This window comes from Ceratotherium simum, chromosome 17 (genome assembly GCF_057802395.1).
Source record: "Ceratotherium simum simum isolate JZ-2026a chromosome 17, ASM5780239v1, whole genome shotgun sequence".
NCBI lineage: Eukaryota > Metazoa > Chordata > Mammalia > Perissodactyla > Rhinocerotidae > Ceratotherium > Ceratotherium simum.
In genome coordinates, this window is record NC_141916.1 from 33,236,559 (window position 1) to 33,251,541 (window position 14,983).

Below are 14,983 nucleotides of genomic sequence, written 5' to 3' on the forward strand. Positions count from 1 at the left end.
TATGGTTTGGATCAATGAAGCTAAGCCAATACTAAGCACCTTGTTACTATCCCTCCACTACATTTCACGGAGTTATTTCTAATAATTATACATACCGCAATAATGAGCCCAGTAGGTCCATTTAGGTTATCAATCCAACCCTAAAAACAAAAAAGATCTCTATTGGTTACACATGTCAGAAAATTTTAACACCTTTGGAACACCTGCATCTAATCTTAACAAATTTCCAACAAGAGCACTGAGACCCTAGCCCATAGAACTGATAATCCAGTATTTCTAAGATCACAGACAAAGACCAATGGCAAGCCACTGGCTATTTTCTGTACTTTATTTGTGTAAGAATTAAAATTCTGCCAGCATTTTCTTCATAGCAGGAGTCATGATGGTTTCAAGTTGTTTTATGATATCTTTGGGGCTAAATTGGACCTTGTCTTAATATCATAATCTGCTAACCAACTCATAGACCATCATTTTTCTCCACCCAGGGCCTGATTTTAACTCCTAGAGGAACAGTTCAAACACAATTTGTAAGAATTACCCATTTCTTGGCAATTTTAAGAGTCATAGCATCCATATTATATATATATATATATGTATTTATTTATATATAATCTTATATATATATTTATTAGCCTGCTTACTGATGTTAGAGGAAAGATTATGTTAAGGAGCATTTAGAGAGAAAAGTCTTTTTGAGTTTGTCTCTCAAGCCCTAAGCAAGTTGGTTGACCTTATTATGTCTGTTTCTTTATCCAGAAAAGTCAAAATGTGTAACGTGGGAGAGGAGAGAGACTAGAGGAGAAAATGGAGGGAGTAATATTTGCTGAGCCTTTTACTAGGGACCAGGCCACTGCACTAAGCACTCCTCGTACATTATGTCATCTGATCAACTCTCCAATGTGGGTAGTATTAGCCCAGTGTTTCAGATGAGACAACTCAAAAGCCTGCATCGTCAGTAAGCAGTGGAGCTTGAATTTATCTGGCCCTAAAGTTTTACAGAATTGCTGCAAAGAAGACGGTGTAATTCAAAGTACTTTCAAAAGGATACAGCAGCATATAGAGGTAAAAAGTATTACTCCTAAACTGAGACTCTTCTGTGAGCTTTGTGATTCCTATTTACTCTGGCAGTTGTAATACTACCAATCTGGCCATCAAGAACATTCTGGTATATTTAAATTATACTGGGAAAGGCAAGAACTAGAACTATCTCCCACAGGCATTTTGAGACTCAAGTTAATGAGAAGCTAATTTAAGGCCTCGACCCAACTGTAGGATGGTCACGGTAACTCCCAGAGAACCCTCACGCTGGATAAATCCTGAACCAAACGTGGAATTTTGCCCTAATACAATGAGTTCATGTTTGATTTGCTCAGGTATACCTCCTGAGAAGAAAAAGGGAAAAAAAGAAAAGAAAAAAAAAAAAAAAGGACATCAGAAAGTAATTGGGCTAGAAGGACGCTGGTTTGGAAGCAAAGCATGGAATCCAGGGCTTACTGGGAAAGGCTCCTGCCAGGTTGCTCCCACAATGGAGGGCCTTATGATGGCAATGTTTAGGTTCCTGCTCTCCTGCTGCACCACCATCTCTCCCAGGGCCTTGGTGTAGGTGTAAGCATTGGGCCAATCCCCGATCAGCTTGGGTGCAATCTCATCAATAATAGCGTCGTCCAACCACCTGAAGGTAGTCAGAGTAAAAAGAAAATTCTAGCAACATACATTAGACAATAGACCAAAAAGAAACTGTGAGACACAGACAATGAAACAAAACTTCCACTTTCTAGCTTGAGTTCTGGAATTCAGAACAGTCACAGGATAGCAAGGCTAAGCGTGTACCTGTTCAAATCATGCGTGATGGATGAGCTCTTTACTCTCCACCATTGAGCCCAATCTTACCAGTCAAACCTCTCGTCTAGATAGAGCAATTCAAGAGCTATGCAATCTACTGTTTTATTACATATAATCTCTAATTATCTCCAATCACTTCCTCTCCAACAGGTTCATAAGTACGTTCATTGATCATATCTGTGAGCGCCAATCATGTGCTCAGAAGCATGCTGGGTGCTGTGTTCATGGCGTGCTGAGGCTCTCTCATCCAGAGTTCTTCAGTGGCAGCCCACACCCCAATTCAGTGTTCTCCCGTTAAAACCCAGAGCATCAATCTTTTGACCTTTAGCTTTTAATTTTTAAAATTTCACTCAATGCCTCAACAAATAAAAGCAACTACCTTTGGCAGACTTACAGTTTGTTTTAGCAAACCTGTGAAATGTATTTTGAAGGTCTGTTTGGAGTCTATGCTAATAACTGGATAATTATTTCCAGAGAATTCCAGTGAATTCTGAAGTGCTCTAATAACTATTAATAGTCTGTCAAGTGGAGTGATTATATTACTCTGAAGCAGCTTTAATAGAGCAATTATTGAATACCTCTACTTAAAAGAAGTCATGTATCCTGAATAACAGAGTTACCATGGCATCAGCCTAAAATCTTTTTTTAAAGATGTCAGAACCATTATGATAATCCCAAAGTCTATCTGCACTTCTCTAAGAGAGAAATAAAATTATTTGTCAATTAAATAATGTTTCTCTTAGCTGGTAGATCTATTTGGTTAAACTTTTGACATAGTCTAGTTTTTAAAAATTAGGCTACCTGAATATGTTAGTGCAATTTTTATAATCAATGTGTCTGGTACCTTTGTTCCCATTTTAGCGGGCCAAACACAGTCCTACTATTTTGGTTGAAGAAAAACCTTAGCAGTTACCATTTTGCTTCCATGACAACCAGTTGAGCATTTAAGACGTGCTTAATTCCAAAACTTATTCAGAAATGTAACTCTCACTTTTAATAACTCTCATTTGATATTGGAGGGGAACACAAGCACTGTCTATAATGTTTTGGTGTTTCTTGCTTGCTGCTACTAGTGCTGAGTATTTTCCAGATACTCAAGTGCCCCTTGATTTAAATTGAGTAGGGAAAGGATGAGAAGTTCCTAGAACTAGAAACAACTCCAAATACTTAGTAAAATAGAAGATATTCCAATGCTATGGCCAGCTGAGGGACGGGAGAGAGTGTGGGAAATGCAGGCACCTCTCCATCTTCATAACAATGTTACCTGTACCTCATCTGATTTGTGGGTCAACAGTGGATTAACTGACCTAACACCATTTTCTTTCACCTGCAAAAACATAAAGGTTACACAAACCAGGTCAGAAGAAATATGCCTAATTTCAATAAGGCTGTAAAGAAAAACATTCTAAGAAAACATCAGAACCCAGCAATGCACTAGGATTGTATGTCACATGGCTGGGACCAGTTGAGTCGCCATCACGGATGTTGGTAGGCATGGAAAGGGCGACACCTGGAGGCTTTACCAAATTTGGCGAGTTAGCTGATCTTAGAAAATATTGGTTTCCTAGGTTTCTAAGAACACAAACGTAAAAGAAGTTGTAGTGTTCTGCAGATGGCCTGACTCCACTATTCCTAGCTCCACCCGTATTCTACTGTCTCATCTTCTCGTTTCCTCCATTTTTACTTGTGAAAAATGGCAGTAAGTACATCTGTTCTAAATCTTCAGGTTATCATGAAGACAAACAGGAATATTCACAACTGCAATTAAAGTTATTTGATAAAACAAAATGAGCCAATAAAGCTAAGATATTCTTATTTTCAGTAAAACAACCAAAGAGCATATATCTACATAGGTAATAGTTCTAAGATATCTTTTCTAATACAGCCAGACAGACCATCGCCTACCTCATCCACCCACTTCCCAGTTTCAGAGAGGAGCTTAGTGTACCAAGCGCACACATCCATTGGTTAAGTGATGCTCTTTTTGGGACCTATAATCAGTTCCCCGTCTTCTTTACCAAAGTTTGATTTGCTGATCTTGTTTGTTCTCAGTTTGTTTTTAAAACAGTAAATAGGTCGGCATGGAAAAAAGACACCATAGAAACCAAAGTACATTTCCGAAATTAACCGAATGCCCTTCAGTGTACTCAAGATGTTTTGAACCCACGGGTCCCAAATTCTAAAGTTCTACTTTTGCTTCAAAAGAAGCAAAAAGTAATTGAAGATTTCAGAAAACAATGTGTATATACACACACACAAACATACACACTACACACAATTTCCTCTAAATATTACTATTAATTTTTGATTTGAAAGTTATTGAATCAACCTCCTAATATCATTAATAATTTCATAATTTGTGTATTACTAAATGAAATAGCAAGAGGAATATGCATTTTTCCTCCTAGTTTTCTTATTCAATAATCAGGGCAAACCTAGTGATATGTCAGGAAAAGCTCTCTGGGGAGTAAGCACTGGACACATTGCCTCCTGGGAACGTTGGCTCTCTCCGTGTCTTGTCTGGATGATGTTCCTCCCCTGACTATTGCAATTATCATGCTGTGTGTACTTGCTCATGTGTCTGTTGCCCCACTCTATGATGAGTCCAGAAGGGCAGGGATTATGTTTTTTATCTCTGTGTCCAACCACATTTCTGCCCCCAGGAACCAGCTACCTTACTCAGCATGTAAGTGGGTGCTCCCGCACGTGAGTCTTGATTGGCCAATTTGTGTTCTGCGTAAGGTTTTGGGAAGCTGAGATGGACAATGACAGGAGAGAATAAGAACTCAGAAGGAGGTGAGGTTGTAGGGAGACCGTGGAAAACGAAGAAAGGGGGTGTCTTTGCAGAGAATGAAGCAAAACTGGAAGTTGAAGTGTCCAGTGGTGCTGGTGAAAAGACTTGAGAAGCTGAAAGGCTGAATGTTGACCGACTTCAGTGGGGGCAGAGCTGGCTTCGGAGTAAATTTCACTGGCTTCAAAGTAAATTTAAACTTCTTAGGGAGAGGGATGTATCTGAGCCTAGTGCTGGTGGTGAATTGGCCTCTGTATCTCCCCCCAGAGATGCTTTTATTGAGCAGCTGTTCTGGCCTCCAATGGCTTAACAATGTGAAAACTATTCACTTTGTTTAAGAAACAATCTAATCCTGCTCTGATTCGTATTTAAAGCCTGGTAAGACTAAAAGTGCACAGAATTTTCCATTTTTGGTCAGCAGCTTAGATGCCATCTTAAGGCTACACAATCCCGACAAGAAAAGCGCAACTGCTAAAATTAGCTTTTTCCTTTTCCCCAGGATAGATAAGCTTCCTTAGTGTCAACAATGTGTTCTCAGGCACGGAGGCAAAACGACTTTCCTGAGTCTGACCTCCTTTCTTGTTTCCCAAAGGGTTGTTACTGGGGCTTGTCAGCTGCAGGAGCCTTCATCTTCCCTACTCCTCACCCTCCACCCACAGTGCACCCGCCACAGCTGATCACAATCAGGGTTTGATGGAGAAAGACCTTTGGTTTTTCACAGGGCAGGTTAGCTGTGTCTTCTGGTGGCCAGGTAGCTTCAAAAGTGTGATTTTCAGTAGGTACAAATCTATTGGGAACTTTTTACTCAATTAAAGCATCTAGGAATTGAAAGACCACAGAAGGTGAGGGGATTGGGGAAAAGAGGGTGCACTGATTACTGGAATATGAATGAACCCCATTTCAAATGAAAACTGTTCAACGAGTAAGCACTTTAAGCCACTATTTCCCAAACTTGCCTGCTCATAAGTAAGACTGACATGGGGCCTCTGATAAAATCCAGATTCCTGGGTACCATCTTAGACCCACTACATCAACCTCAAGGGGTGACAGTCTGATGATCTGTATTCTAACATGTCCTGGTGATTCTTATGGTCAGGCAGACTGGGGAATCACTAATTTAAAAGAACTCCACTCCACAAATTTAAGTCATTGAGAAATGATTAGTTTTCAAAAAGGCATTGCCTCTAGGAGTAAAAAATTTCAATACAATTGAACTTTAGCTGATGAGACGTGTGCAAGCCCATATGCAAAGCAGTAGCCACGTCCTATTGATTTTTCTCTCCCAAAACACATGGGTGTTTTTAACTTCTGTTCCCACTCTCCAGTTCTAGTCCTCCACACGGCTCCATCTCAGATAATGGGTCTCGCTGCCTCTGGTGACTCCCCATGCTAATCTACCCACCTTTACCCCCATGACCATATTAATGTTCCTAAAGCCCACTTTCATCATAGTCCCTCCTTAATTCAAACAAAATGAAACAATCCAACAACCAATCCCCCCCACCCCTCCCCCATGCACATACACAGCCCTTCCTCAATGGATGCCCCTTGCCTATAGAATTAAATCCAATCCTCTGCATGGTATTCAAAATCTCCAGTATGGCCCCAGCCTACCTCTCCAGCTTGCTCTCTAACAGCTTCCCAACACATAACATATGCGCTGCCAAAATGCATGTACAGCTATACCCCAAACATGCCCCCGGTTTTCCCGCTCTAGTTGCTCTGCCTGGTACGTGCCCCCATCTCCCCTCTCCACACTGTGCCTACTCTTCCAAGTCTGTCTCCTATGCCTGTCTTTATAGAACCCTTCTACCTCCTCCAACTCCATCATCTTAGTGTGTCCCATTTCCTCCACCACACCCCATATATAATTCTACCCCGTTCTACTCATGTTCAATTGTGAGCTCTTGGAGAGTACAGTCCATATCTTAAGAAAGCGCCTTTTAATCTCTGACGCTGCCAAGTTTGTGGGTGTACTGGAAAGACCATAGCCACCTGGCCAGAATCACGTGGAACAGCTGTGTCTCTGTGATTTACTAGCCGAGAGACTTCTGCAGAGTTACTTAGCCTTTCTGACCTTTTGTTCCTTTATTAGTACAGTAGTGACAAAAGTATCAACCCTACAATATTATGTTAAGGTATTAAATGCCTGTGAAAGTGTCTTTGCTCACAATAATTGCTCGATGATGATTCATGGCCGTCCTTCTCTTCTTAACGCTATTTACTAGACTGATTTAAGTATGTTAAATAAAACAGTAAATATTTATGGATCCATTTTTCTAGTTCCTAACTCTAGTATTTCAAGTCTTTGTACAGGTGCAAAAGCCCTTTTCTTCTACACTGGCTCTGCTAAGAGGAGTTACCTTGGCTTGAAAAATATGGAAATCACCAGTGTCAAAGACCTATCTTTCCTGGTGAGTTACGAGCATTTTTAAAAATAAACATTTCACTTAAGCCGTGATTCTGGAAAACTGGAATTTCACTGGCAATCTCTGATCATTTACACACATGAATTTCTAAAGGTAAACATCACCAACTATGTAGCCGCTCCATATAAGGTGAAAGCCTTTGCTGCAGCACCCTGAGCATCACTGTACTTGCCTGGGAAATTAGAGCAATGGTCCTATAGTCACCACACTCCTTGGCATCTCCTTTCTTGGGGATTGCGATGTATATTGAGCGTTTCCAGTCTGTAGGTCATTGTTTGGTTTGCCATATTTGTAGCAAATTCTTGTTAGGATTTTGATAGATTCCTTCTCTGTGGCTTGAAATAATTCTACCAATATTCCATCTACCTCTGATGACCTATTTCTTTCCAGTACTTTCAGAGCAGCTTTCATTTCACTTTCTAAAATTATAGGTTCTTGGGTTGGCCCTGGGGCGTAGAGATTAAGTTCGAGTGCCCCGCTTTGACAGCCCAGGGTTCGCAGGTTTGTGTCCCGGGTGCGGACCTACACACCACTCATCAAGCCATGCTGTGGTGGCATCCCATATACAAAAAAAAAAAATAGAGGAAGATTGGCATAGATGTTAGGTCAGTGACAATCCTCCTCACCAAAAAGTAAATAAATAAAAATAACTAAATAAAATAAAATTACAGGTTCTGCCTCACAGGGATCTTTTTCAAAGGAATCTGTGATCCTTTTGTCTCTTCTGTGTCAATTTTCAGTGTACTGTTTCCACCTCCCCTTTATTCCCTTCACTTTCTCCTTGCCAGATAGTGTGCCTCTCTGTGGGTTGTTCAGCATTCCTAATCTAGGTTTAAATTTCCCTTTGATTTCTTGAATCTTCTGGAAGAGACCTCTTATTCCTCCTTTTTTGTCATTTTCTTCTATCTCTTTGCATTGGCCGTTATGGTAGTTCTCTTATCACTAAGTGACAGTGGCTGAAAAACAGCATTCAGGATTCTAACCCTACTTTTGTTACCATTTACTTTTGCTTCTTGCCTGTCTGTAACAATTTTTAGTGTTTCTTCTGTCATCCATCTCAATTTTTCTTTTCTTTTTACTTCAGGCATTGTCTTTTCACATTCTTCCTTAATATTTCTGGTTTCAGGCCATTATTCTTCTGGTTCTCGGTCAATTAAACTTAACAATGCAAATCTGTTTTTTATGTGGGCTTTAAATTCATTGGGAATGTTTCACATTCTTCCTTAATATTTCTGGTTTCAGGCCATTGTTCTTCTGGTTCTCGGTCAATTAAACTTAACAATGCAAATCTACTTTTTATGTGGGCTCTAAATTTGTTGGGAATGTTGTTGGCACTATGATTCTTTTAGTGCTCTTCTTCAGGTTTACTCTGATATTTGGAATCATCAGCTCGTGGTTAGGACCACAATCTGCTCCTGGTCTTGTTTGGACAGAGAGAATACAGCTTCTCTATCTCCTCCCTCTGATTACATAGTCTATTTGATTTCTGCATTGCCCATCTCCTGATGTCCAAATATACAGTCGTCTGTTCGGTTGCTTAAAGCATGTATTTGCAATGGACAGAATGTTGGTTTCACAGAAATCCATGAACCCATCTCCTGCTTCGTTTCTGATCCCTAGTCCAAATTTTCCAACAACATTTGATTCCACTCTATTTCCTACTTTTGTATTCCAGTCACCGTGATTACCAGCATATCTTGTTTGGGTGTATGATCAATTTCTTCTTGGATACTTGTGTAAAAACTTTCAACTTCATTTTCTTCAGCATTTGCAGTTGGAGCATAGACTTGGATGATGGTTATGTTAATAGGTTTTCCCAGAAGTCTGATTGAGATTATTCAGTCAGACCCTGCATTAGAGCCCCTAACTGCCTGTGCTACATCTTGCCTCAGTATTAGAGACACTTGGTTTCTTCTGAGTTTGTAATTTCTGGAGTAGAACACTTTGTAGCTGTCTGACTGAAAGTGTCCCATTGCAGTCCATTTTAGTCCACGAACACCAAGCACCGTAATATTTAAATGTTCCTTTTCTTGCTTTACCATTTCCAGTTTACCTTGGTTCATGCTTCTCACATTCCATGTTCCAACTGTGTGTGTGGTACAGCATCAGACTTTCCTTTCAACTCTATGCACTCCGGCCGCGGGACGTCCATTGGCTTTAGTCTAGTTACATCATTAGCTACAGTGCTATTTGTACTTGTTCTTTGCTCTTCCTCAGAGCACACCGTTTGAGTGCCTTTGGACCTGCGGGTTTCATCTTCCAGCACTATCTCATATTTCATTTTGGGCTGTCTCATCATAGGGTTTTCAAGGTAAAAAATAAGTTTAAAAGAAAGAGGAAAAAAAAGGAAAATACAGCAGTGGTTTACCATTGCTTTCTGCTGCTGTCCAAAGCTCCTGTGCTCGGGTCCGTGGTGTCACACTCACCAAACACCAACGAGATGTAGGCGCCCCTGTGGCTCCTAGAGCAAATTAAGCCCGAACTATCGCTGGAGGCAAAACTGATAAAACTGAGGCTGTCCTACTTTGGGCACATCATGAGAAGGCAGGATTCTTTAGAAACAACAGTCATGCTGGGAAAAGTCAAAGGCAGCAGGAAAAGAAGAAGACCAAATACGAGATGGAATGGCCATAAAGGAAGCCATAGGCATGAGTCTACAGAAGCTGAGTAGGGCTGTTGAGGACAGGACATTGTGGGCATCACTCATTCATAGGGTCAAAGCCAACTTGACAGCACCTAACAACAAATGTAGAAGCTAAATATAAAGGCAGAGAGAAGAGCAAGAGGGGTGACATAATTACATGATAAAATGTCTGTGGTAGTTGGGATGAGAGCAGAAGACAACTGCAGGTATAAGAACCAGAAAAATTAGTTGCTTAATGCTAATTAATGGCCATGCTTGTCACAGTAATGAAAAGCATTAACTAAGCTATTATTAAACTGTGTTTGTGGTTGCATGCTAAAATTTTTGTACGAACACAGTCAAATTTCAACTTTGGGGAATGGTTTAGGACCAAGGTAATTCTGGAAGTTTTCAGATATGGGCTGAAGGAAGGGAGCTGAGGCCTGGCAGTCTCGGGCTGTGGGATGCACAGAAAATGGGGTCAGCTGAAGAGGCTGGGGCAGGGATAGGGGGTCAGGTTTATGTTTGCAATCCCCTTCCCTTTACTAACAACACTGAGCAGTATCCCTTGGGCCTATGCCATGGGATAGTTCCAGGCAAAAAGTGCAAATCTTCTTTTATTTCCTCAAACTGGAAATCTCATTAAATTGGTTTTCTGGCAAAAGAAAGTTTCATTTTTCTTTTTCCTGGATAATTTTCCTTCTTATTATTATTGTCTTTTATTTTAGCCTTACCTAGGTATAAGTGACAAATACAATTGTAAGATATTTAAAGTGTATCTAGTGACAATTTGATATATGTTTACATTGTGAAAGGATTCCCCCCGTCTAGTTAAGAACCCATCCACATGGGTGATTTTCTTGAGATCACAAAGCCCAGAGCACTGCTTCAAGATCATCTTGTTGTCTAACTCCTGGTTCCTTTTTCAAAAATGAGGACCACTGAATACTAAGAACAATGACAGCTGCTAGGCCCCATGGGGTCACTGGTAATAAAAATTTCCAGGGGAAATAGAAATCTTGGAAATAGAAAACTCTCGGAAAGTAATTTTATTTTAATCAAAGGCCAATTACAAGATAGAGAAGAACTCAGAGAAAAAATATTTTCTTAAAACAAAGCAACTAAACCTGGATTTAGGTGAATTAATATTTATTCAAAATAACTTGAATGCTGTTTGTTATTAGAAAACTTTATAGAATTCCATCTGTTATAGGAGTTGTTGAAACAGTCATGAACAATGGTGTAGTTGGTGGGGGTTGCTGGGCTTTATTCAACGAATTATTCCAAACTTGACACATAGGGCTTTTTTTCCAAGTTTTATTGAGAAGTAATTGACATACATCACTGTATAACTTTAAGACGTCCAGCATGATGGTTTGATTTCCATATGTTGTGAAATGATTACCAAAACAGGATAAGCTAACATCCACCTTCTCATAGAGATACAATAAAAAGAAAAAAGGACAGAGGCTGAAGTCAAGATGGCAGCATAGGCAGACTCTGAACTCACCTCCTCCCACGGACACAGCCAATTTACAACTACTCGTGGAAAAACTGGCCTGAGAGAGAACTGAAAACTGGATAAGAGGACTCCTGCAACAAAGGACAATCTTAATTGAGGTGGAAGAGGCAGAAACTCCCTTCGGGAGAGAAAAAACGCCGCCTTCACAAGCCGCCAACTTCACGGCCGTCCAGGAGCCGCCCACAGGTACGCAGCCCTCCCTGGAGGAGCGGGGCCCTGAGCCGGAAGCACCCCCACTGTGGGCATTTTGTGGACCCAGCACAATCGAGACGAGTGGCATAATATCTGGCTTTGCCTGCTACTAAAACATTGGGGAGTACCCCCAGAAAACTCGGTTCACAAAGAAACTAAAACTGGCTCTTAAAGGGCCCACGCACAAACTCACCGGTTCAGGAAGCAACCGAAAATCACCAGAAAGAAAGGTGCATAGTGCTTTGGTGAAAAAAGACTCACCTGATAGGCCCTGAGTGCATCTCGGTGAGAGGTGAGACCTCTCCAGGGTCTGGGATATTGGTGGCGGCCATTGTTGTGGCCTGGTGTGGGCGTGCTGACACAGATGCCATTGGAGTTCTCTCTAGGGCCTGCTAGCCCAGGTCTGACCCACCCACTAGAGCACCGATTGAATCCAGCTCAGCCAGGGCAGGCAGCCCACCCTAGAGACGGGCCCCACCAAACAACAAGCCCTCAGGCAACTTGTGGGCCTGCATAAATTGGTGACTGGATTCTCTGCAGCCTGGCAACTGAGCCGACTTCAGTGGGGCAAGGCATGCACAAGGAGCGGGTGGAGAGTGTGGGGCAGTGGTGGAGTGTATGGGGCTCCCACCATGGAGAGACTGGGTCTGCTTCGGGAGGTCGGGGCGTGCACACTGGGCAGGACTGTGTTGACTGTGTGTGAGGACCTGTGGGTGGCAGGGCTTGTCAGCTGCAGAAGACTTGTGCTTCTCAAAGACCCACATAGGGGGCTGGCCCCACCTTCCAAAGCCTGAAACAATTGGGTGCTCCCGTGCCTGAGGCCAGCCCCACCCAGCTGCAATACTCAGACAGCTGACAACAGACCTAAAGGCTGGAGGCTTATAGCAATTGTAAGCCCCTGAGCCTAACAACTTGCCATGCTGGGGGCCTACTCACTTAAAAGAAATACTGCAACACAAATGTGGTATAGGAACTTGGAGCCAACTGTGCTGGGGCTCCCCACACCTGATAAAGAGACTGAAGGGCCCACAACAACTACAAGCAGCTGAGCATTACAACAGCTGGCCAGGAGCATAACTCGGCCTAACTGGATGTTTACAGGGAGAGCAAACAGGCCACAACAGAAGGACACACGTAGCCCACATAGGGGTCACCCCTGGAACATTGAGAACTGAGGGAAGCACACTGCAGGCCTCCTAAGGCATCACTTGTATAAGGTCACCTATCCAAGAGCAAGAGACGTAGCTCACCTACCTAATACGTAGACACAAGCACAGGGAAAGAGGCAAAATGAGGAGGCAAAGGAATATTCCAAGTAAGGGAACAGGTCAAAACCCCAGAAAAGGAACTAAGTGAAACAGAAATGAGCAACCTACCCGACAGAGAGTTCAAACTAAGAGTGTTAAGGATGCTCACTGATCTGGGGAGAATAGATGAACTCAATGAGAATGTCAACAAAGAAATGGAAGATATAAAAAAGAACCAATCAGAAATGAAGAATATAATACTGGAAATGAAAAATTCACTAGAGGGACTCAAAAACAGAGTAGAGGATACAGAAGAACAGATCTGCGAGCTGGATGAAAGACGAGAAGAAATTACCCAAGCTGAACAGGGAAAAGAGTAAAGAATTAAAAAGAGAGGACAGTCCAAGGGACCTCTGGGACAACATCAAGTGCACTAACCTCCATGTTATAGGTGTCCCGGAAGGAGAAGAGTGAGACAAAGGGGCAGAGAATCTACTTCAAGAAATAATAAATGAAAACTTGCCTAACCTAAGGAAGAAAACAGACATCCAGGTACAGAAAGCACAGAGAGCACCAAAGAAAATAAACTCAAAGAGGACCACACCAAGACACATGATAATCAAAATGTCTAGAATTAATGATAAAGAGATAATCCGAAAAACCGCAAGAGAAAGACAAGTTACATACAAAGGAAGCCCCATAAGGCTATCAGCTGACTTCTCAGCAGAAACCTTACAGTCTAGAAGAGAGTGGCATGATACATTTAAAGTGCTAAAAGAAAAAAACTTACAGCCAAGAATACTCTATCCAGCAAGGTTATCATTCAAAATGGAAGGAGAGATCAAAAATTTCCCAGACAAGCAAAAATTAAAGGAGTTTGTCACCAAGAAACCAGTGCTACAAGAAATGTTAAAGGGACTGATTTAAGGGGAAAAGAGAAGACCACAAATAGGAAAAATGATCTATTTCCATGATAAGAGGGTAATGGATACAAATGCACAAAAAAGAGGTTAGATATGTATGAAAAACATAAAATGAGGGAGGAGGGGAGTTAAAGAATAGAGCTTTCAGGCAGAGGTCAAACTAAAGAGACCATCAATTCTGTTTAGAAGGAGAAAGAAACAGAGAAGGACTACTAAAACACTAAGGGAAAAAGAAAAAAGTTAAAAAAGGGCAGTAAGTACATACTTATCAATAGCTACTTTAAACGTCAATGGACTAAATGCTCCAATTAAAAGGCATAGGGTGGCTGATTGGATAAAACACCAAGACCCATATATATACTGCATAAAAGAGACACACTTCAGACCTAAAGAGACTCACAAACTGAAAGTGAAGGGATAGAAAAAGCTACTCCACGCAAATGGCAATGAAAAGAAAGCTGGGGTAGCAGTACTCATGTCAGACAAAATAGACTTTAAAACAAAAACTGTAAAAAGAGACAAAGGGCATTACATAATGATCAAGGGAAGAATCCAACAAAGGATATAACACTTGTAAATATCTGCGCACCCAATGTAGGTGTACCTAAATATATCAAGCAATTATTAACTGACATAAAAAGAGAAATAGACAGTAACACAATAATAGTAGGGGACTTAAACACTCCACTTACACCAACGGATAGATCATCCAAACAGAAAATCAATAAGGAAACATTGGCCTTAAATGACACACTAGAACAGATGGACCTAGTAGATATATACAGAGCGTTCCATCCAAAAACCAAAGAATACACGTTCTTTTCAAATGCACATGGGACATTCTCCAGGATTGATCACACATTAGGTCACAAAACAAGTCTCCATAAATTTAAGAAGATTGAAATAATACCAAGCATCTTTTCTGACCACAACGGTATGAAACTAGAAATCAACTATAGGAAGAAAATCAGAAAAGCCACAAATACGTGGAGATTAAACAAAATGCTACTGAACAACGACTGGGTCAATGAAGAAATCAAAGAAGAAATCAAAAAATACCTGGAGACAAATGAAAATGAAAATACGACATGCCAGAATTTATGGGATACAGCAAAAGCGATTCTGAGAGGGAAGTTTATAGCAATACAGCCCTTCTCAACAAACAAGGAAAATCTGAAATAAAAAATCTAAAAATGCACCTAAAGGAACTGGAAATAGAAGAACAAACAAAGCCCCAAAGCAGTAGAAGAAAGGAAATAATAAAAATCAGAGCAGAATTACATGAAATAGAGACAAAAAAAATAATAGAAAAAATTAATAAAACCAAGAGCTGGTTCTTTGAAAAGATAAACAAAATTGGCAAACCTTTAGCTAGACTCACCAAGAAAAAAGAGAGAAGGCACAAATAAGTAAT

The 14,983-nt window shown here is 41.0% G+C and overlaps 1 protein-coding gene across 2 annotated transcripts in view; it reads right to left on the reverse strand.

Moving 5' to 3' along the window:
* The window catches only part of FAR2 (fatty acyl-CoA reductase 2), a 150,912-nt gene that overhangs the window by 16,030 nt on the left and 119,899 nt on the right, over positions 1–14,983 (reverse strand). For both annotated transcript variants that reach the window (XM_087442624.1, XM_004435487.3), the window contains exons 5-6: positions 1,495–1,672; positions 96–140 (exon numbers count right to left, since the gene is read on the reverse strand). In XM_087442624.1, coding sequence (XP_087298750.1) covers positions 96–140; positions 1,495–1,672 — 223 coding nt within the window. The remainder of the gene's footprint in view (positions 1–95; positions 141–1,494; positions 1,673–14,983) is intronic.